At 39.8% G+C, this 24,906-nt stretch overlaps 1 protein-coding gene across 1 annotated transcript; it reads right to left on the bottom strand.

Annotated features, from left to right (window-relative positions):
* Positions 1-741: 741 nt before the first annotated feature.
* On the bottom strand, positions 742-24,314 carry chd1 (chromodomain helicase DNA binding protein 1). Its single transcript, XM_084745444.1, has 36 exons — positions 23,947-24,314; positions 22,348-22,464; positions 21,341-21,548; positions 20,825-20,947; positions 20,470-20,666; positions 19,989-20,263; positions 19,527-19,752; positions 18,451-18,551; positions 18,161-18,339; positions 16,510-16,634; positions 16,115-16,331; positions 15,860-15,949; positions 15,515-15,705; positions 14,275-14,463; positions 13,804-13,966; positions 12,534-12,686; positions 12,293-12,364; positions 12,049-12,198; positions 11,337-11,485; positions 11,051-11,147; positions 10,863-10,958; positions 10,553-10,729; positions 10,249-10,409; positions 9,897-9,938; positions 9,680-9,813; positions 7,199-7,337; positions 6,864-7,014; positions 6,092-6,214; positions 5,684-5,827; positions 5,305-5,586; positions 5,054-5,185; positions 4,722-4,900; positions 4,490-4,589; positions 4,328-4,379; positions 3,993-4,239; positions 742-2,325 (listed from the first exon to the last, which is right to left on the bottom strand). Exons 2-36 carry the CDS (start codon positions 22,398-22,400, stop codon positions 2,043-2,045), a joined length of 5,400 nt encoding a protein of 1,799 aa, XP_084601570.1. The 5' UTR covers positions 22,401-22,464; positions 23,947-24,314; the 3' UTR covers positions 742-2,042.
* Between the last annotated feature and the right edge of the window lie 592 nt (positions 24,315-24,906).

The following is a 24,906-nucleotide window of genomic DNA, read 5'->3' as shown; positions in this document are numbered from 1 at the left end:
CACCATTTAACAACCTTTAGGGTTGGTAAAGCATCTTGAGCAGCAAAATAATGAGAAAAGAAGGTTTGAGTTGGAGGGTGGGGTCTCTGTAGAGACCACTTCTGGTGAGCTGTGGGTGATAATTAAGAGGAATTATTTTTGTATTATTCTATACATTGTTTTTTGGCAAAATCCTGCATAGTTGACCTTTCAGCAATGACAGAGGAACATGCAATTTTGGAGGCAGTCAAACTAGTTGATGAAATAATCATAACATATATAAAATAATGTTTCATCTCTTCAGGACAAGTGTTGTGCAACACAATACAATCTGATATGATAAGTCAGTGTTTTAAAAAACTAATTTCACTATGCTCCTGGCCTAAAACAAAAGCAAGCAACCAGCTGAAGAGACAGGAAAGTGAGGGTGACAGGCAGCAAAGGGCTCAGTCTGGACTTGGACCCAACAAGTCCTTAGCCTTTGTATGTGGCTCTACCAGGTGAGCTACACTGATGGATTAATTTTCTCTCTGCAGTTCCTTCTATAGGTGACCTTGTAGGGGGCACCACTGAAGCCAAAATAAGTCTTATTTCATTCAAACAAAATTCATGACATGGTGACAGGCAAAGTAAAAACTGAAAATAATCTGCATATTGGCTAGAACTCTGATATCTGAAGTGGAATGAAATCGTCCTACCTGGTTTGATTTCTGTCAGAATTAAAAACTTGACACTTTGTTGAAGAGAGTTGGTACAAGTGAGTACAGTGATTGATTTTAATGGCTTCATAAACAACTATATAAAACAGTCCATAAAAATTCATGCACTTTCAGTGTAAATTCATTTTGAAATATAGAGGAAATTTATGTACAACAATGTGAACCGTAACAGTGACTTCATTCAGTTGAGTGGTTCACCACAAATATACTTGGCTGCATAGAAACATTGACATTATTATTGCCTACGTAGAAAATAAAATGAAAAGTATTCAGAAACAAAAATATGTAAAAAGTCTAGTTAGTCTAGCTTAAGATCTAACAGGTGCTTCTATTGAAAGACAACTGTCTCTTCTTCAGACTGATTTCAAAAGTCAGTTCCTTCCAACTCATTGATTTTGACACACTGAGGCAAAAGAACTAAGCACTAGTGAATAAAACTGAGTATCGTTAAAGAACTTTCCCTTTACCAAAAGTTACATTCTGAAAGCATTATCATGAAAGAACTATTATACAGAAACTCACTTGTAGAACGACAAAAAAGCCTGAGTTGATGGGGAAAAGTAGAGTCATAATAAATTCCAAAAGCCTGAGGAAAAAGACCACTGATTTACTAATTTACAAAAATTTACAACAGTATTACTGAAGGAAAAAACATGATACAAGTCGCTCCAAAAACTCCAGGTTATTTTTTTTTTTTACAGCTAAGATATGTTATTAAATAATTCACACCTGGTGGAAAAAAGAAAACCTGCTGAGGAAATGAGAAATGCTGTAAATGAGGTACTTAAGGTGGTGAGCCTGAGCTCAGACTGGATTCAACCAGACACCTTTATATCAACTTGTAATGTGATTCATGTGACAACTGACTTCTCATCAAGTTAACACTTAAATTAAGGTAGATAATCACATTTAGCATGATAGAGAGACAGAGACAGACGGACGAACATAAAGAACAGTCAAATACAGGATCCAGTGTCATGGGTAGGTGGGGATATGAGGCAGCACTCAGGGTTAATTGTGTCCGTTTCCAAGGTTAAAAAAAGTTTATAAAAATAACAAAAATTGTGCTGCATGCTGTTGAGCCTACACAGCGATGCAGCTTTAAACTCTTAAATACAAAAATATGCTTTGATTTGTTATCTGCTGCCTGGTTTGAGCCGCTCCCTGGCGTTCATCTCCCAGGTTCCCGAGATGAGCTGCAACTGAAGCGAGGAGATGACAGCCATGCTGAACTGACTGATGCACAGTGCTTCAAACAGCTTCAGGTTGAGTCCACAGTCCCTGTAAGGCATTTGCTGTGTTGCTGAGTCTATGGCTGCTACTAGCAGACCCGGGCAGCTCCTGTTATGTCTTGCGGCTGCTCCAGATCTGCTCCGGTGTGCTCTTGTGGTCTGACGAGTAGTCAAAGGGTGAGCGGTGTCCCATGGGTGAGCGGGAGTCATAGGGTGAGCGCTGGTCTCGGGGAGAGCGGGGCCCGCTGGCTGAGGATCGCTGCTCTGACTGCCAGTCTGAGTGGTAGCGGTAGGAAGAGCGGTGGTCTGAATGGGAATGATCCTTCATGTCTGGCCGGTGGTCTCTGCTGGAGCGGAACTCCTCCAGCTTCCTGTGCTTACTGTCATTGTAGTACCTGCACAGACACACTTCATCAGCATGACTGAATGCCAAAGGAAACATGACACTTAAAACACTGTCATTGCTAATGTTCAGATGTTCTGTGTCCACTTCAAACATGGTGATGTTTGATTCTGTATGACCAAAGAGTCAAACCCATGAGTCCGTTACCACCACTTTAGCCAACCCTCTTCTAAATGACTGAAATAAGGCTAGACAATATAACCTGAAATCTTTGAGTACAAATTATTTTCATACTTAAGAGCATTTCATTTTCCCTGTCCTGGTTTGACCAGATTCATTACAATGTGGCCAATAAAATAAAATATCACCTGACTGAACTTCTGATGTAAGGTTATTGTTTTTGTAGCTTCTGTTAATTTATAGACACTACCTGCACACTGTGATGAGAACATTTAAGTCATTAACAGATTAAAAATATTCAAGAAAAAAATTCTAAATCAATTTAAATTATTACTAAAACAAACAGAGACAACGTAACATGTAGGAACCAGTTATAATAAATGTATGAATAATGTGAATTTGTGTATATGTATATGGATGTGTGGAATTAATTGTAGTGCAATAAAAATCATTATTGATTATTGTTAGAATTTTTATTATCATCATTATTAATGATTAGCCTCCCAGCAGAATAATTAGTGTGCTGTGCGTACTGCTCGATTATTGCTATTATTGTTATTGCTACAGTTATTACTATTATAATGATGGTACTGTTAATATTGTATAAAGTATGATTACATCACAATATGTAATATGATTTAGGAGATGTTTACAGAATAATTGTTTTTGTAATTTATAAACAGGCAAATTCAAGTATAGATAAGAAATATATGATTTTAAAATGTTTTGAAACATTGAGGGAAATGTGTACCTATTGTTTAATTTTGTGTCAGACCCCAGTAAGAATAGTGGCAGCATTTGCTGCAGCTAATGAGGATGCTAATAAACTAAACTAAAATGCAATGTATTGTGCAGGTCTACATTGAACCTAACATAAACACCAAAAATATTACAAGATTATGGACCTTATAAACTAATCATTAACTGAATTAGAGAAGAACATTCACTTATTAACATGATGACTGAAATAAAGTGAACATTTCCTCTTGCAGTAAATGCACAATCACTGCTGATGTTTGGCTGAAACACTGTACTGTGATTCAGACTGCATCAACCCCATGTGCAGAGCTTAACCATGAATATTGTGTATATCTAAGGGCTGATACATCTCAATTCTTTGTGACACAGACCTCCGTTATTGTGTAAAAACAGAGGAACTTATGTCAGGAACTGAACTAGGAACTAACAGTCCCTTGTTGCACATTTCTTTGTTTCCACATGTGAAGAAATGTGAGAGCCATGTCCAATCAAAAAAGACATGATGGATTTTTCAAACAATTTTCAGATGCAAGAAAGCAGCACAGTCATGCAGTTTGTTGTATTTACAGTTGCATGACTGTTTGTATTTGATGTAATGAATGGAACAAGAGGTGAAACAGGAGAGTGAAACCTCCACAGCACCCGTCTCCAGTGATTGATGGTTATTTCAGCTTTAGAATGTAACTACCATGAAACAGTGAAGGTTTGGTTGGCTGACATCAGAGGGTAAAACACGTGACATTCCCTGAAAGCAGCATCCAGGCAGTTGTGGTGCCTCACCTGTCCTGTCTGTCTCTGTCCCTGCTATCTGGTCTGTAGTGGTCTCTGTCTCTGTGGTCTTTGCCATTGCTGAAGGAGGAGTATGGCCTTTTCCTGGACTCTCCTCCTGTGGGCTTCCTGTGGGACTCAGAGCTGTGTCTCTCCTTACTGCTCTCATGGTATCGCCCTAAAGGCTGATGCCTGTCTGAGCTGCAGCTGTCCCTGCTGCTTTCATCCTGGTGAGAGTTGTCCTTCAGCCTCTCGACATCTGAGGACAAAGACCACAAATTAATCAGTACACAGTAACAACTTGCTCCTCTTACTCTCCATGTCCAACAAAGGGAAACTGACGGTACCTGAATGTTTATATCCGTGGGTGTTCATACTTCTAGTGTTCTGCTCCATTGCCTAAAGAAACAGAACCATCACAGTCATCAAGGATTCCTGATGTCTGTACTGGACACTAGTACTGGATGACAGATTGTAGTCCAGATTAAGAATTAGTCTGGGACACATACCTGGGCATTCTCTTGTCTTTTCTTGATTGCATGCTTATATAGTTTATGTAGCTTCCTGGCATCAAACTCAGTAAATTTGGAAACAAATATCCATAGGTTTCTGTAAGATAAACACCTTCAGTTTAACATTTGTGTCATGTGAACAAAGATGCAAGTCTAATACAAACTAATAAAGACCCACATTAAATCTACATTTATGGTTCTCTTAACTTTGTTAATAGTGTATACTAACTTTCTCCACTGTTTGATCTGGTCAGGATTTGAATATTCCTTCAGACACTCGGTGATGTGATCTCCGATCTTTATGAGGCACTGTCTTGTGTGTTCAAGCTGCTCGCGCTCTGACAGCCCTTTCTCTGGTCTGTCCAGCTGCTTCAGGGCTGCTTTAACTGGCCGCATCCTCTCTTTACACTGAAACATTCACACAAAAGTCAACTCCAGACACTCCAATCCACAACTTTATTAAAACACTGAGATACAATATTGAGCCTGGCTCCTTCTTATCGTGGTCATCAAGGTCTGTTTTAATGATGCTGCTATTCTATTAATACAGGTGGAACGTACCACACTGAAGGTCCTCTGGTCCAGTTCTTCAGACTCCTCAGATACTGGCACAGTCTCTCCACTTGCTGTGATATGGACTGGCACATCAGAGGCTTTCTTGGATCGTTCTCGTATGTCAGTCTTTACTTCATTCTGATAAGAAAGGATATGATATTTAATACCTCACCAAATTATCACATTTTTCCTTCTCTCATTTAGACAGCCTTCAGCATAATAGTAAAAGAGTATCATGTATGTGCTTTTTATTTTACCTTTTCCATGCTCTCCTCTAGTTTATGTACTGCCTCAAGAGGCTTTGTTTCTTTTTTCTCTTTTGGCTCCTTGGTTTCTTTAATGTCCCAACTTTCCTCCTTCTTCTCCTTTTTGACTTCTTTTTTGATCTCTTTTCCTTTGACCTCCCTCTCTCCTGATGAAGAAACCTCGTCCTGGTCAGGTTCGTCGTCATCATCATCATCGTCATCCTCCTCCTCTTTCACCACCACCACCCTGTCTGCTCGGGCCCGTCTGCTCTGTGCCTTCACAGTTGCCGCAGCCTTAAAGGGTCAAAGATCGTTACACACCAACTCCACACTGTAAACAGGGAACATTTGTTTCATGCTACACAACAGCACAAGTAGTATCTAAGTGTACCTTCTCCTCCTCGATATCATCGTCATCATCTGACCTCTTGTCTGATGAGGGATCTGAGGATGTGCTCTTTATCACCTCATCTGTCTTAGTTGGCTTCAGAGTTTTGCTCTTTTTACTTCTTGGTTTCCTCTTCCGTGAATTAGCCTACATACATACATACAAAGAGGCATGGCAGATTCTGGAAGACATACATTTTAATCTCTGCATATTGGGGATGTTCTTGATGACTAATTTCTCTGTTGATGAAACAGAAATTTAAACAAACACTCAATCAAAATTTAAGATAATTTATCGCGTATTAATGTTAAATGCATCCCTAATCCATATCAAATTTGAAGGGACTTGTGTGTATGCATTCTAGTTAGTGATGCACAGAAGCTTGACATATAGAGTTACTGTCGGACTTACTGTCCCTGCTTGTTTCTGGGCTTCTTTTTTGGCCAGGTCTTTGCTCAGCAACTTGATGAGGTAGTCTGCTCTGGTCTGTAACTGTTTGGCCTGTGGCTTCTTGTCAGGGTCGTCTGGTAGGAGCTGATCAACGGACACAGTAAAACATTATGTTATTTTCATCAAAGAAGATAACAGCAATGTGAATCAGTGAAGCAAGAAACAATTTACAGTAAACATGACAATAATACGGTTGTTTCTCTTCTATGCTACAGTTAAATGTATCCATGTTTCTGAAGGGCTAAAAAAAAAAAAAAAAAAAAAGGATAAACAATCAAGTTGAGAATTTATTTATAGTGACCCAAACTGTGACATCCAATATTTGAGCTGGCTACAGAATTGCACTCAAGTTGGAATTTTAGTCACTTTTCTTGGTTGCACACAAATGTGTCACACTCAATATCACATTAGGTTGCATTTGATTATTTACTGACATTTGAAAATATTAGTCCAACATAATAAATATTTTTGGGTAGGGGTGAATTTAACTGGATGGCCTGCCCAAATAAATTGGTCAATAAAGAAAACACTTGTCATAGGTTTATACTGTAATCGTATGACAGTAAAAAATAAAACTGAAGGACTTGAAGCATCACAAAGAAATGATTCTGAAAAAGTATGTATTTAATATGCTGCTTTTCACAGGATATAGTACATATATCATATTAAGACATACATATGATATTCTGCAGATTACACAAAGAGATTAGAAATGTACTGTGCCTCAACTTACCTTGTGTGTGAGATTGAGGTCTGGGTCCATCTTGATCATCTCCCAGCTGCCGTAACCGTACTCATAGATTCCTATGAGGAGGCTGGAGTCGTCCTCCTTCCCCCACTCAATGTCAAAGTGTGCTGCCTTCGAGTGGCATGGAATCATATACCTATACAAATACACACACTTAAAATCTAGACATACAAATATACTTGGTCATGTCATATTTAGTAACAGGCCTGCTGACTAGCTAGCATATACCACGAATTTACTTGCTTACTTCACACAGACCTATAAAAACATGGTCCCCAATCATGTCTACTAAAAATCATATAGTATATTAGGAGTCTTACTTCTTTCTCTCCTCGGGGTCAGCAGGAATGGCCTTATGGAGTGGAGCGAGCTCTTCTTCATGGGAGATAACAAGCTTGGCATTCACCTGGACTCCAGAGATCCTGAATGTAGGGCCCTTTACCTTCCCTCTTCTGCCTCCTGATCATCACACAAGTGGGAAAATAATCAGGTTTCAGTTGGGGTTTTTTTGGTAGTCAACCATTATTAGATCTTTGATTGCAAGTACAGAAAAAAGTGTGCAAGTCTTTTCAAGAATCTAAATCAGGGGTATTCAACTAAAATTCAAAGAGGTCCAGTTAGAGAAAATTTCCTAAAGCAAAGGTCCGGAACATCATAATGTCTAACTTGTGTTATGAGAGTGATATATACTGAAGTAGTGTAGTAGTTGTATCAACGTCTAAATCAGGGGTGTCGAACTCATTTTGGTTCAGGGGCCACATACAGACCAATTTGATCTCAAGTGGGCCTGACCAGTAAAATTAAAGCATAATCTATCAATTATTCTGCCGATTAATCGAGTAAGAAATATTGCGTGTTCTGCATTTTTTCTATTACATTACTTTTGCTTTATTTAAAGGACCAGTGTGTAATAGGAATTTATGTACATAAATGAGATATATTATATATAAGTATGTTATTTATTATTATCAATCAACGTAAACTCATAATCTATATGTTCCCGTTACTTTAGAAATAGCCATTTACAGTTACATACTGTCGGGTCGACTTACGGAGATCATCATCTTGCGCCGTCTACGGCAGCGCAGAGCGGACAAACTGCACTAAAAGTGAGTCTTGGGAAGCCCATGGCGACCTTACGTAGACGCCGTAGCGTAAACACGGAAGTAGACGGGGAGGATAGACGCGGGTGATTGCTGGCAGACCATTTAGCGTTGTGAATCTTGACTGGCACAGTTTTGACAAATGGAGGATCATACATACACTGTACCAGAACAGAAAGCAGCGAACAGTGAATCCCTGTCATCCAAGCAGCGGAGATGCGAAGAAAGTAAACGCAAGCATGACAGGAAATGGCAAAAACACGAATCAACATCGGCATAGCGTTTACACGATGGAAATCGCTGATGGAGGACAAACGTTTTCACAGTGACGCCGAGGTTGCCTGTTTTCTGCTGGACAGGTATTTCATCCTAGACACACAATTGTAGTTTGTTGTGAGATAGCTTTCGCTCGCCATTTTGTCCGCTGACGGCCACCGTACTCTTGGTGAGAGAGGGGCGGTGTCGGGGTAAATCCTCTTAGTTGCAATCTAAGGTTTGAACGCTAGATGCCACTGGAAATCACACACTTCTCCTTTAAGAACAATGGTAATATACAAAAGAGAGGATAAGACAGGTCTATTAAATGAACAACTATAAATTGCTAAAGTAAAAATACTCACTAACTTTACTTTTAATGTAGATTTACTTTTACTGTATTTACTTTACTTTTTGCTTTTTTTTCAAGCACAAAGGTAAAAGTAAAGCTAGTAATGTCTGCAGAAACCACAAACAGAAGATGGAACTAACTCTTAACTGAAACAGTCACCAGAATGCTTTGTTAACATGTTAAAATCACAACATTTTTCTTCGTCGTGTCTAGAAGGTAACTCTTTATTTGCACACTTCTCGTGAGATTTGTGTTTGTTATTTCTACTAAAATAATCAAACTCGCGCGATCTTTCGCGGGTCTAGGGTTCCCTTCTAGACACGACCCTCTCTGTCTCTCTGTCAAACTACAGACAGCAGACTGTCTGTAAACAGCAGGATGTTACACTCTGCAGTGTTTCACACAAAGACTTTATTTGTGTGGACACCCAGGTTTGGTTTGTCACCAATTTTGGCATTTTTTTTAAATCAGTCCGAGAGGATGACGGTATCAGTGATTGATTAGTGATCAGTCTGCCCTCCTCTCCTCCCTCACCTGTTCACTCTGCTGTGAGAAGATCTGAAAGTTTCTCACAGAGAAACACAGACTCTCCTGTTTTATGTATAGGCCTCCTTATACAGTCGTTTAATTTTATAAGTGCATCTGGTTGGTGTCGATGTCATTAACCATCACGTTAGTTTCTGTTGTAATAAACTCCGTCATTAACAACAGTCTCCTCCACACGCAGCTTCTCTGCAGTTGGTCTGTGCGTTTCCTGATCAGATAAACCAGCGCCGGAAAGACTAGAAATGTTGCGCCAGTTAAAATAGAAGCGTCCCATCAAAATTTAAACTCTCTTAATAATTTATTGGTTATAGGTTCGGGTCCGCATAGGATGGCATGTGGGTCCGGACTCGGACTGCGGTCCGCCTGTTAGGGAACCCTGGTCTAAATTCTAAAAGATTTTGTCCTATTTTCACAAAAAAAAAAAAAAAAAAAAAAAAAAGGACACAATTATTTCATTTTCACTATTTAAATCATGATGATGTGACATTTGTTGGGGCCTGATTAATGTGACTAAAAATGATCACTGAGCTGATCTGTTTGGTTACCTGAGGTCTTCTCTGGTCCACAGGGGTTTTCTCGTAGTGTTCTCACACAGCCATTGTGAACGGTCTCTGCCAAGCGTTTCAGGTCATGTTCAGACTTATCAACGAGTTCAGCATCCCGAGCAATAGCATCCAACCTGAGAGAATGAGACACATGATGAACAGACTGCCATGTTGTTTTTTACCATTTAAAACAATAAGAAAATATGATACAGATTACCTCTCCAATGGTCCTCCAAATTTTTTGTAACTCTTGACAAACCTGTAAACAGCAGAGATGTTAAGAGGAATACGTGAGGACAAGCAACTACTTGGCCAAACTAAGAAAGCGGTTGTTACTACATATACATATATACATATACATATACATATATACATATACATATATATATATATATATATATATATATATATATATATATATATATATATACATATACATATACATATATATATATATATATATATATATATATAAATATATGTATATATATATATATATATATATATATATATATATATATATATACATATATATATATATATATGTATGTATGTATGTATAAAATCACCTCCGAATCTCAGCATCACTGAAGCCCTTGATGTTTTCTCGTGGAATAGTCCGAGGCCGCCCTCGTTTCTTTGGCCTCTTTCGGTCTGAGGGGGAGTCACTGTCGGACCCAGAGTACCTCCTGTTCCTGCTCTGCCGACCCTCGCTCGCATTAAAGCTTATCTGTTGACAAACATCATGAAAAATCCAGTGGAGGTTGATGCCCAAAACAGCCCAAAACACACAATATCATTTAATACTACAAAATTTATAGTCAACATTTTTTTCTGGAAACTAAACACCTAAATACCAAAATACTTACATACCTGTTTGGCACAATTTCTCATACGTGGCAGCAAATAGATCTCCTCTAGCTCCTTCTGTCTCTCCTCCTCCTCCATCCTCCTCCTCTGCTCCTCAGGAATGATATCGTCCCAACTCCGCTGACTACGCTCAGAGTCTATGTCTATTTCCTCATCCTCCATCATGGAAAAGTTGGCCACCTACACAGGTCAGTTCAACAACTGTTAATGTTAACTTGTTGAAAATCAGAGTTCAATAACTCTGTGTAATGTTCTACCAGTTTCTGAAACAAGAAACAGAATCCTTTTCTTTTCTTTTTTTTTTTTTTTTTACCTTGAACTGAGACAGCAGCTCTTCTCCCACTGTTGAGGGTCCAGGGTCATTTTCCCTGGTCTCAGCTCTTTTGAGGATCTCATCAATGTCCATTTCCTACAGAGAAGAACGGAGCATGACATTAGACTCCAGTATATTTCAGACAAAAACATGATTATGTACATACAATTTAGTTTTTAAGTACATACCTGAGGCTCCTGCTCCTCACCCTCTGGCTCTTTGAAAAGTTCCTCAGCACCGAACTTCAGGATTGCAGACAGCTCCTCCTTATTGAATGGTGCAGAACTGTATACAACATAACACACTCAAGTGAGATAACAAAAACAAGTGCAGCAGCAGACACTACAGGTGGGTGGAAAAGAAAAGCTTGCATCTTGGTGGTCTGTCAGTTACAAGGTGGCCAATAAACACAGACATTTTTAGAACAAGACAAAAGGAAGAGTCAAGCAGCAGAATGTGGTGTGTGTTGCTTGCCTGGAAGGAGCAGCTCCAGTATGGAGGACAGTTTTCCCTGTGGTATCCATCCTCTGAATGACAAGGTGGTCCAGCACCATTTTCTTCTTTGCCCTCTCAATGATGTCCTCCTCCACTGAGCCCTTTGTCACTAGACGGTAAATATTTACCTGCCAGTCCACAAACAGACAGTGGGTTAGTGGGATACAACATCATTTGTCTACAAGAGATGACCTGAGGTAGTATAGCTGTGGAAATGTGATAACTGCAGTGGTGGGATATAATTAAATACATTCTGTTAAGTACTTCACCTGCAGCATTATTACAGATGAAAACCCCATCAAGTAGTTAAAATTTGCTTCAGCTCATCCAGTAAAATAAAACAATATAATAATAATAATAATAACATAATAATATATTGGATCATCTAAAACACTAACTGCATAATGAGTACTTTTCATATTTTAAGTATATTTAAATAAAGGACCTTTACGTGCAGCAGTGTTTTTAAATTGCGGTATTATTACTTTTACTTAAGGAAAGAATGTAAGGGCTTCTTCCAATATCAGGTTTGGGCTCACTGCGGTTATTCCCATCTGTAATCTTGACAAACATCAATCCATCAGTAATGTGGCAACACAACTGGTAACATGGCAACACAACTGGTAACGTTCTCAGTTTTCTCGCTACTATAGGAAAGTACAATAAAACAGACACTGGTCAAGCCGTTTACCTGTCTTTTCTGTCCAATCCTGTGGGCTCTGGCCTGGGCTTGCAGATCATTCTGGGGGTTCCAATCTGAGTCAAAGATGACTACTGTGTCAGCTGATGCAAGATTGATACCCAGACCTCCTGCTCGCGTTGATAACAAGAAGCAGAAATCCTGGGCACACAAGTGAAGAGTCACTATGTTAGAGTCCCGCTTTACTCCAATAAAGCACAAACTGCATTCACTGTATCCCGAGCATAAAACTCACCTCTGAGCCCTCAGCATTAAAATGATCAAGCGCCTGCTTCCTCATCTCACCTTTGATGGAGCCATCTAGTCTCTGCACAAATACATAACATTTCAAATTCAGACATTTTTAACAGAAGTGTTTAAATGGTATTTCATATTTTCTTGTTAGGTGGAACAAAAGTCTGGGAGTGCTTTGTGGGCCATATCCATCTAAAAATGTAAACTGTATAGATGATCATGTGAGAACAGCGCGTAGCTACCTGAAAGAGGAACTGCCGACTCCTCAGGTATTCAGCCAGGATATCCAGCATCCGTACCATCTGGGAGAAGATGAGAACTCTGTGGCCTCGCTCCTTCAAACGGACCAGCAGTTTGTCCAACAGAACAAGCTTCCCACTGCTTCGGATCAGTTGCTGGAGGAGGAAAAGAGGGGGTCAATTATAACAATTACTAATCCATCCACTAATAGTAATATCATTAAATAAATATTTACTTAAAGGTGTTCATTTTGTGTGCAGGTGGAATTAACATGCATCCACCAATCTAGTGGTGGATGCAGTTAATAAAAATGTTGATTTGTTTTGCAAAAAAAGTATTTTTCAGTCTTCTCCCGCCTCTCAACATACGCCCACATAACAGAAACAGACTTTGCTGTGCCATGGCACACAGGATGAATAAGACTCAAGAGTCTGAACATTTCACTCAACAGAGACTGAGAACAATCTCCCAGCTTTCACTGCTAAAACTGGGTGGAAACCATTAGAGAGTTTTAGTAAACCTCCATGGTCAAATCAACCCAAAGCCTTTAGAGCAGCCCTCCATAATGGGGCGGTGACATTATGTGCTCACTATTGAGGAGAATGGTGTGTCCTTGGAAAAAAAAAAATCTAGGCCTAGTTCTTTTAGTGCAGTTGAATCCACGGCCACTACAGAGAACTGACAGCCTCAGTACATGGGTCACAGGTTTGCACAATTCGGCAGTCAAGACAAAGAGCAGTCACAATCAGCTGGGAATATGCAAGGAAAAAAAATATCACACCAGCTAAAGGGAGCAAGCAGCACTGCTGGTCAAAGGCCTGAAGTTAGTTTGATAACCATTAATGGGACATGTTTCACCCACTGAACCTCATCAAATTAACTTGTCTGTATTTTCGTAGCTATGGTGGAGCAGTCCAAGTTGATTCATTATTTACAATTTTACTTGACAGCCTATTGGAAAAACCTCTCCATCCTTTCTTCCTTATTGAGTACTAGTTTTGTCATTTGGCATCATGTTCACATAAAACATAGTAATTTATTCCCCTGTAAACATGATGCTAACATCTGGGTTTCTCAAAAGCAGGATATGATATTTACACATGCAAACACATACTGAAGAAAGTAAAAAATGATCACAATTATACATGCATTATTTTAATATGATTATTTATATTGTATCTTGATAAAACCTAATCCCAAATCTTTTAAATAAAAAAAGCTCCATACTTTGAAACTTTGATGTTGCAACACAATACCATGAACTATACAGACCTGTAAGGCTTCAGCTTTGTTGAGGAACTCGTTGTCCTCTGGAGGCTTGATAAGGTAACAGTGGTTACAGCACTTCTTCAGCTCCATCATGATGTTCAGGAAGCCTGACGTGCTGCCTTTCGTACCTTTACTCAGAGCCTTGTAGTTCCTGGTCAGGATCCATCTGATTACAAACAGAACACACACACACATACATTACTACAACTATACTTTTATATAAATTATGCTACAACGTCAAGCAGCAAAATTAGAATAGCTAAAAATGTCCTCTTTCAAAGCAATGGATCATAATGGCCTAATTCACACATGCAGTCTTTCTGAGAAATGTTGCAGCATTTTCCCTGGAACGGGTCACGCATGTCATCACAGCACATATCACCATTAGTTTACGCATGTGGTTTACTTGCATAGTGATGACAAATGAAGTATCTAGCCATTTTCATCAATTTAAAGGTAGTATCCAGCTCTTACTTGTAATACTGTTTCTGAATAGCACTCATCTCCACTCGGAGAATTTGCTCCACTTTGGCAGGAAGAGATTTCTCCACGTCCTTCTTGACTCGGCGCAGCAGAAAAGGTTCCAGCTCTTTGTGTAGACTGGTGTAGCCTGAGTCCCTGCCTTTACCATGCTCCTCCTCAAACAGCTCCCAAGAGTGAAATCTTGACAAATAAGACACAGAGCATACATCAGTGTAGGTGAAGCAAGACAGTCAATTCATGGTTCAAGATGCAGGATAAAATACATTGTGTATTTATCCTTAAAAGCAAACTGTGCAAAAATTGGTTAAGCTTCTTCATTTTTACTTTGTACAAAATGTCTCTTTGGTTTGTGTGTATCATATAGCATTTCATGATATATTGTTATACCACTCACTATATATTCTTTTTACTGTGTTTTTGTGAGAAAGGATTAACATTTTGGCGAAAAAAACACAGTTGTTCCCACACATTTCAGCCTGTGACCCATTGAAACGAAGCAGTGTTTATTTGTGACCACCGTCTCATGTTGCATATGTGTTATGAGTTATCAGTCCTGGTGTACACAACACCACTGCTGTGATGAAAAGTGGGCTCTGTCTAAGGTGATGTCAAGGAGCCATGAACATCAACGTTTCTACAGAAGGGCAGAATTTAGAAGGGTGACGCGGCTGCAGCAAAGAAATGATTTTCCTCTCCTATGTCAAAGTCCTTGAACATTTTCTTCTTTGTTGAAAATTTGCAATGTGAACTCTGAACTGTGAACAAGTCACTATTGGCATGTAAACACAGACATGAAGGTATCGTGAGATCTCATATATCTTGTGTCGCGCTGCTTGGGTGAGAGCTTGTGCACCTGCTTCAGGTGTGCGCACGTGGATTAGGTCCGAGAGGCTACAGTTGACATTTAGGCTAAAAACATGGTGTAAATTGTGTCTTTTTGGGTCAAATTTTAATGCCACAGCGTACAGACACTTGGAGTTACACCACACGAGCAGTATGGAAACATTTTGCGTTTTTTTTGTGTGTTTTTTTTTTACATTTTAAAAGTGGTCACCATTCAGTTCAGTACTGGATTTGGCTGCAACAATGTTTTCCGCTGACGCTGCTGGAGTGTTTTGTGAGCTAATATTCTTCACCTATCCTCACATCAGCACAGGGGTGAGTAGATATTGAGTGAAATTTCATTTTGGGGTAAACTATCGCTTTAAGTATAACAGTTCATATGGCCTACTTCTCGGGCATAATGAAGTGCAGCAGGGACCAGAGTTCTTTCAGGGAGTTCTGCAGTGGCGTTCCTGTGATCAGAAGCCTATGATTGGACTTGAAGTCGATCATAGTCTTGTAGAGGAGGGAGTCGTCATTCTTCAGTCGGTGAGCCTCATCCACACCAATGAAGGCCCAATTAACACTGCCCAAAAATGACTGGAGAGACATACAAATTTGTTACACTTTGTGCTACCACCATACTGTACAGCTTTAGAACAGACTCTTACCATTTCATATATATCATGATTTAAAGAGATTAAGTGATAAAAAGCAAGAAAATGATCCATCATGGAGGGATGCAGCTGCTGACCTTATCTTTGAGAAGAATCTCATATGTCGTGAGGAGGATGTTAAATTTCATCCTCTTGTTATGGACATGCATCCACTCATGTGTCCTGATCTATTAAACAAACAAAAAGGAGAAAAAGAAACATAAAAAATGTTGAGAGTAATTAACAAACGAAGGCATCTGCTAGAATCCCTACTTAGTCTTAACCGTTAATTGCAGGAAAGGTGGAATATTAAATTGCATCAACATAGTTGTAAAAAAGTGATTGGATTTTACCATGTTCCTGCTGCTGATGTCACCCAGGTAGACCACAACATTCATCTGAGGGGCCCAGAGCTGGATTTCTCTCTGCCAGGAGGTTAGTGTGGAGAGAGGCACAACCAGCAGGAAGGGCCCATACAGCTGATGATCATTAAACAGGTAGTTGAGAAAGCAGATGGTCTGGATGGTCTTCCCCAAACCCATCTCATCAGCAAGGATGCAACTGTTGCCTCTATGAATGAAGACAGAATAGAAGAGAACAGCAAAGCTCAGATTGTGGAACCATGGGATATATTACATTTATATCTTAGGTGTCCCTGTAGTTTCTCAGGGATCCCCTGAGATTTTTTAGCCAATAAGTGCAGAAGGGACAATTCAAGCTGAGAATTTAAGTGTTGCTTGATTCATACTTGCACCAGGAGTGAGCCATCCAGTTCAAACTGTCCAACTGGTAGTCTCTGAGCTCCAGTCCATCAGCTCCTATGTAGGCCGGCTGTTTCTTCATAGGCATAAACCTGGGTCTCTGTTTGAGCACCTACAGGAAAGAGAAGCAATTGGTAGGAGTGTAATGCTACATGCATTCATACGGTACAAGACATTTAGTATGCTACTTCCTAGATTCACTGTGCCCTGTGACCCAAACAATTTCTGCTAAAATAGTCCATTTATGTCCACATTAGGGATGAGCCGATCCAATACTTGGTATTGCCCGATACTGGCAAAAATCACTGGATCAGATATCAGCCATTCAAATGTTTGAATGGTGTTGACCAATCAAAAATGCGGCTTAAAATTCTTTGTGTGAATAGATTTAGATAAAATGAAGCAGCAATATAAGGGAGTCATGTTGTGGCCTGTATATTTCTTCCTTTAGTGGAGTAGAGTATTTGTTTCACAGTTTGACAATGATGTTTTTTAAATGGCCAGGTTAAGCAGCATGTATCCCTTAACAGCTTTTAATACATTAAAAGGTGTTATTAACCACTTAGATGTTTAAGAAAGGGGAAAAAATGGTATCAGTTTGGTGTCAGGATCAGTTGGTAGTCAAGGTTGCAATCTCATTACTGGACATGAGAAAGTGGGATCGAGCCATCTCTAGTCTACATCCTTGCCCTTGCAGAGACATAAATCTTGACCTCATGTAGCGCCACTGCCTCTGAAAAACCCAAACACAAATGAGAGGCCAGAGGTGGAGGATCTGGCCATGACACTTACATCTACTGTAATTGGGAGTATTATAGTTTATCAGATAGGTTAGAACAAAAATGAACAAAAATTATTGGATCAGACAAAAACTGTATGCTAGCACTGTTCAACTGAAGTCTGGTACGTCTGTGGAAACATTTCAAACATGCCAAGTCATTTACGACAGCATCACACAAATGTGTCAATTAGAGGAACAAGACAAAAACAGACTAGAAGGCAAGTCCGTTCACCCTAGTGTTCAGGCAGCCTCGCACTACAGATACAGACTGGGCCAAAGCAATCACAAATGCCAGAGAAGTATTTAATACTGCAGATATGCAACCATACCCTGTCAAAGAGAATACAGAATTTAAACAAATGATCAAAGTGCTTGAGCCCAACTACAATGTGTCTTCATGTGTGCATTTTTGTGTTGCCCTGTATAAACAAGTGCAAGCTGCAGTTGCTGTGGAATTATCAACTGATCAGTCCTGCAATGGAGCATTACAGACATTTGTTTTTTTTTCTTCTTATGACAACATGCCTGTATTTCAGTGCGTTAAATGTTACAGTAGGAATTGTGGCCAAATAACAACCGTTATATTTTTCTTTTCCTTGCTGTAAGAAAAATATACTGAATGGTGACCCCCAAAACTGAGGTACACACCAAACAATAAATTTTGAGCACCATTAGAGCCCTGGCAGCTGATGAAGTCAGTGTTCAAGTCAAACACACTTCAGTTTATTTCATATCGGAAACTGGAACCAAAGAAATCACAACAAGCTAAATTAAATTCAAAACTCCAGTACTCTACCAAGGTGTGACATATTACTAGCAGTACTACCACAGCCAATAGAGACTGAGCACAGAGTTACCTTGCAGTCTCTGGAAGGAATGGTCTTCGACTGGTTTCTGCTCATGTAGTCGTCAATGCATTTCTGGAACTTTTTGGCAATCAGAGCACCATCTTCCCAGCTACACTCTGAGTATGGTAAACCCTGCCACTTGCACAGGTAGTCTGGGTAACCAGCAGCTGACTTCTGGTTTGAATGTCCTGTGCAAAAGGAATCCAGAGACATATTTCGTTACACAAACCCAGTGGCATCAAACATGTTGAGAGGAAATGGTTTAATAAAAATAAGTGATATTATTGTAGAAAGTGCACCTATGATTCGCTCTACAAGCTGGTACTGAGAGTGCAGGTCATTCATCAATTCTTCCTGACAATTGAAATATTCTATATCTTCTGGTGAAGCCGCCTTTAACCTGGGAAGAGAAAAAAGGATTAGTAAGTAAACAATAGCTTGTCTTCAATTTCTAATTAACCAACAAGTTTTAAAGGGTAGTAAATGACATTTAACAAATTATCATTTTCAGAAGACGACTGGTTTGAATCCCTGCGGGCACTGATTGTGTTGCAAAAGATGAACCAGGGTATACCTTTTATATCTCAATACCAACACTGACTCACTGAAACAAATGAGTCATCTGTTTCTTGATTGCTCAGTAGACACTACAGTTCACAAAAGTGATTCAAATTTTAACGAACAAGGGCGGCAAAAATTGTCATCGGTTACATGGGGCTGAAGGTTAGAGTTATGAAGAGGTTTTCTGGGGTCTTCTAGCATGACAGCTATCAGTAGGTGACACTGGTAGTCATACTGAATACTGGTTCCACTTTGTTTTTCTGTACATATGGATATTTTCATACATTACATGAACAAATGTTCAGTAAGTATGCTTAACTTCAAATCAGTTCATTTGAAATAGTATTGCAATATGACCAGGTGCAATATGTAAATTACAGAAGCAAGCATTTTTGATAAAGGAAAATTGTGTAACAAACAGCCTTCTGAAGTACTATAGTGCTGCAGAGATACCCTGGACTATAAATCTTGTTCTGCAGAGGTAAGAAAACCTATTTGGTTGGCACCAATCTCAACAAATGACACTTCATAGTGATTTGTTTTTTGAGAATATTAAAATTGTGATGCAAATGATCAGTCCTACTAATAATGAATCATGTATCACAATATCTGTCAAAATAATTGCAATACAATTTTTCAGCCTTAGATCAAATGAACAAAATCCATCAAGAATAGTTAAACAGAAAAAATATGCACAGATAAGGTCACTGCTTTGACCAGGGAGGACTTTGATTACTTTTGTCTGTTGAGGTTGTTATATTTGATAAGTGTATTAAAACAAGAAGCTCTCCGTATTTATTCAACATGCTCTCACCATTTCTTTTTCTCCTGCTCCTTCTTTTTGAAATTGTCCAGTTTCTTCATGCCCTTGACATTCTGTAACTTGAGTGTCTCCTCTGTCTCCCAAGTGTTGTGGATATGGGCCCAGTTCTTCCATTTTATCAAATACTGGATCTCACCAGCCTCTTTGTTGGGATTGAAGGTGGCATTGGGGTCTCCATCTGCTTCTACGGCGTACACAGTGGTTACACTTCCTGTTGCTGTTGGGATAAAAAATAAAAGGAACACAAATTTATTCATCCTTACCAGGCTAAAAATTCTTATCTTGGAGGCGAACAATACAGAGAAACAGGAAGAACAAGCTGTTTTTGTTTCACAGAAATTCAAAGTCACCTCTCCATTTTCTCCTGACATCCCCAATAAAGCTGTCAAAGCCCTTCATTCTTGTCTATAGCAGCAGTTAAATGAATGCCAATAATCTCACTGCATTCCTTACCTCTTTTCCTTCCTAACCTGCTGTCCATCACTCTCTCCAGTGTTTCAAACTCATCTTCCTCAGGCTGGGGGACATCTTCACCCAAAACTTCCACCAGGTCATCTGAGTCAGTTTTCAGCTCCTCGTCCTCCTTGTAGCTGATGTTGACTGTGGCTTGCCGCCGTGGGCCCGCAGATGCCACTTTCTTGTAGTTATCATCCTCGTCTTCAGAAGAGGAACATTTTTGGGCTTTCTTCTTCTGGGTGCTGCTTTTCTTCCCATTCCGAAAATTCATCCTGAGACATGACAAGAGGTGAGAAGAGAAGAAGAAATTCATGTGCTGAGTGAAATTGTAACTACTCTTTGTATTCCTTTAAAGATCATAGGTCTTATAATCAGTGCCTAAGCAGCTAAGATGAGTGACCACTACAAAGGGAAGTAGTTAGGAGAAGAATGTAGCCTGTGTATCCAGGCAGCCACGTACATCCACCTGTCCACTTACTTTGTTGGAGGCTTTCTGCTTTTGATTTTGTGACTGGGTTCATAGTCTGATGCGGTTTCATCACTGTTCTCCTCTGCTGAGGAGTCTGATCCAGAACCACTCCCAGATCCAGATCCAGATCCAGAGTCAGAGGAGCCTGAATTTCTTCTTCTTTTGGATCCACTTGATGAGTCAGATTCATCGCTACTTGACGAGTCCTGTACAATATGATCAAAGAAATAAATGTTCATGAATGATCCAATAGCGCACCTCCAATTACAGATGTTCCATTTAATGACCTCTATAAATGACGCTGATTAGCTCCCAGTCAAACGCAGCAAAGAAAAAGTGTGTTTTGGATCCGTTTGTAACAAACCTCATCAGATCCACTATTGGAGGAGCTCTGTCTCTGCTGCTGCTGCTGCTGCTGCTGAAGCTGTTGTTTCCTGAGCATAGCAGATCGTTGCACTGCTAGGATACTTGGGTTGGACTTCCAGAACTGCAGTCAATGAGTGCAGTACAAGGTTAGCCAAAAATATGTAAACAGGTTAAAAAGTTTTCACAAGACAAGAACTGTGTCACTAACAAAGCTCTGAAAATGTGTCAAACCGGGTCAAAGGTCAAACATCTGAACTTTGAGTATTGCTGACTGTGTTTTAAGCATTTCTGTACATTAGATGTAGTGTTGCTGCAGAGATGCAAGGAAATGCTCTAAATAGTCTACTTTGACAAATAGCTTTGTGTAGTTTGATACTGATTATATTAACACAGGCTTCATAGTTACCACATAACATTCAAATGTTTTCATGACAGAATGATTCTATTCAGTCAGAGTAACAAATAGGTATCCTTTGTTGATAATTTATTTGAATTCACTTTTTTTTTTTTTTACCTCAGCTCCATCAATGTTTGACTTATTTGGCTGTTCCATCTTCTCCTTGGATTTCTCTGTGTCAGAATCTGACTGGCTGCCAGAGTCTGAGCCACTACCTGAGTCACTGCTTCCTGATTGGCTGCTGCTGCTGGAGGAGCTGGAACTGGAGCCTGAGCCGGACCCTGACGCTGAGCCCGATCCAGAACCAGATTCATCATCAGAGTTACTGTGACATGTGAAGAGAAAGTCACAAAACACATTTGTGCATTAGTAATTAATAGAGTACTCATCTACAAATCAAATCAGTTTGACATACTGGATTAATTCAAAACATTTTATACCAGTGCCAACATAATATCTGGTACCAAAAGTAGTACCCTTTGCTACACTGTTCTTTGCTAACCATCAACATGATCTTCAACAATAAAAAATTACAGAGGGTGTTCAGCCCTTATTAAATGTTAATGGCATCCATTCTGTCCTGGTACACAAATAAACACAATGGCACACGAATGTTTATCTACTGTGTTGCATGCTTGTAGCTCCATCATTCATCTGGAGACTGGGGCTGTGCGATACGGGCAAAATAAAATTTCACAATACTCTTTAAACTATAAAAATACAATAATTATGCCATATCATGATATAACGAGAACCAGAATCTAACACACAATCTGATGATGACATCAATATAATATCAATATATTGTGTAGCCCTACAGGAGACAACTATATTCTTGCAGCTGTAATGCCCACTGCACAAGTTTTACCACCTACGCAATCTGGTGTCATCTGACAACACGATATGTCAGCCAATTATATATGTACAAGTTGGATTAATTGGCAGTCCACAGTTTAACTTGCAATCTGGAGCTAAAAAATAAGGGTCAGATAAACAGTTACTATTATTGGTATATTATCAACTGCATCAGCCCAGATTATACTTGAATAAAGACAAAGTATTTTTTATCACTATCAACAAAACTACTCTGATATTGTTTTGTGAAAGATGACTAGTTGATTTACCTTGATTCTCCACTGCTGTTGCTCACACTTTCATCCTCACTGCGTCCAGCCATATTGAAGTCCAAAAATATAGACTTCCCCCTGACAACCTGTGGTAATATGTCCCACGTGGTTTACCTGTAAGAGAAGATTCATAATTAACAACATTAGAAGTACTGTCTGGGAAATGCCAGCTCCGTGCCTTTATCAACATTATGTTTTACCATCAGTATGTATGAAAAGGATCTGATAAAGCTGTGGGTAAATTACTACACTACACGTACAAACCCTCATGTTTACAAAGTAAAACGCATCTGCAGCTCAAGACACCATCCCTGACCAACTCTAGTCTGCATCAAAGTTTAGCCAATTAAATGTCCCTGCGGAGCTGTCAATATAGCTTCACACGAGACTTGTCCAAACAAAAAAAATAAATCATTTAAACTCTGTTGGTTTATTGTCCCTGTTGCATACCACAACAATTATTTGTTTGACTATGTCAGGTAAAGACCAGAAGAGACGGAGATGTGCGGATGGCTGTAGCTCACATTACACGTAACGCTGTTTGTTCCCTCAGCACAGCAGCACAGAGGCCTCTCCGGCCTGCGCAGCAGCAGCAGCGTGTTTTCACATCCACACAAAGCTCCTCGATCACTCCAAACACTAAATAACCACATTAACCTCATCCAAAGCCAAACATGTATTATAGTAAAGGTTGTCAGCCCTGGTGTCATCAATTCAGCATGCCACATAGAGCCAATGCGGCTATAGTGTAGCTTGTAGCTAACTAGCTAACACCGGCTAATAACGCCAACATTAGCTATTGGCGGGGTATGTTAGCAGTAATGTATGCAGACACAGCCAACGCGCCAGACAGTATTTTATCTTGAAATTCAAGCAGAGAACATTATAACATCATTGTAGAACCACGAGCATCTTGGTTAACTCTAGCCACCTAATTACTACAGTTTAATGGCTGTCTCCTACGTACAACTCCTTACTGTTTACTAGCTCGTGTGTGTTATGCTAGTATTATGATGCCCTGGCTTTGGGAAATCATAAAATGTGTAAAGCAACAAAATCAAGAGTTTTAATTCTATAAAATGTGCTGCAACTTTACTGGCCAAACGTTAAATATCGTGCCACTTTTTAACATCAACATGGCTTCAATAAACATGAAGTGAGATGGATGATACCCAGCGTTTACTGAGGTTGTCAAGGAAAGTAGCGTTAGCTAACGCTCTAAAGCACGAGGCTAGCAGGGAAGCTAACAAAAATGACTAAACTTTGCGCTAACAGCTAGTTCTGAACTGGGACCGCTGGAATGTTCACTGTCCGACTAGAGCCGATACTCGGCGTTCGACACTCAACTATATTTAACTATGCAAATGTCCGTGTAAATAGTGGGCCACAATAGAGGGCTAAACTTATTTACTATTCATTATTACAGCCACAAACCCAAATGAGCTAACCTAACTTCACCCTCTTCCATCTTGTTTTCATTCGCCGCTCACTTCTCGCGGCTTTTAGTACATCAACATGCAAGTTAGCTTCCTTTCTCACTGAACTAGAGGACAAGTAACTCTACGCTGTGTGTTACTTGCTGTAATTTGATGTTACCTGGGAAACTCCAATAAATCAGCAGGCTAAATCCGCCTTTCCACTTCAGAGCTCCTTTCTTCTTTGAACTAGTGAGCTAGCAACCACTGATAGCTAACGCTACCTTACGATAGCTAGCCAGCCAGCCAGCTATCTCCCAGTCTGGGAGAGCAGCCCCGAACCACTCAGTTCGGTGGAACCGGCGTAATGTTGGTCTTCCTCTCCCTCCGAAAAAACAAGTTAGTCCCCTTTCCCGTTTTTGATGTAAGCAAAGTCTAGTGCTCGTCGGTCAGTTGCGATTATAGAAAGCTGGCATTTCAATCCAGGGTCTTCCGACAACCGGCCTCCGCCATGACGCCGTAGGGTTCACTTCTCTAGGAAACCCCGGACAGTGACGTCACGACCGTGCTCCTCTATACACCGCAACAGCAGCACACATCTGGCAGCAAGAAACACTTCTTTAGAACAGGTAGAATTAACGTTATATATTGATATGTCAGTTTCCCAGCAGCAGGGCTGTGACAAGTGAGGGCTGCGGGTGGACCCGGGCTACTGCAGGAGGAAGGAGAGGGATTCAGATCATGCTGAATCTATGACGAGCAAATCGGAAGAACATGAACGAGAATGCAAGTAAGAATAATTCTGAATCTAGTCACAGGGAGTCGGAAATACAGAATAAACGAAAAGGCAAAACATGTAAATGAGAGCAAGGAGTGGAAATCAAGTTACATCCAGTGAAGCCCGTGAAAGCAACACATCAAGAGACTGGGCCTATTAAACAAGCAAGGTTTTTGAGCAAAAGAAGATTATTGTTAAATGCAGTTAATGTCGCTCAGTAAGGCAAGATACTGAAGGAGATGAAGACCCTCGATGTGGAAAACCCCAGGAAAGAAACCAAGGGGGAAGTGACCACAGTGAAGTGCCATAAGGATAAATTTTAAAGAGAAAATTTGTACTTTTCTCCAGTCAGTGTTGCTGGTA

The sequence above is a fragment of the Lutjanus erythropterus genome, chromosome 20, assembly GCF_056507025.1.
Source record: "Lutjanus erythropterus isolate fLutEry1 chromosome 20, fLutEry1.hap2, whole genome shotgun sequence".
Lineage (NCBI taxonomy): Eukaryota > Metazoa > Chordata > Actinopteri > Lutjaniformes > Lutjanidae > Lutjanus > Lutjanus erythropterus.
This window is presented reverse-complemented; position numbering and strand designations above follow the sequence as displayed.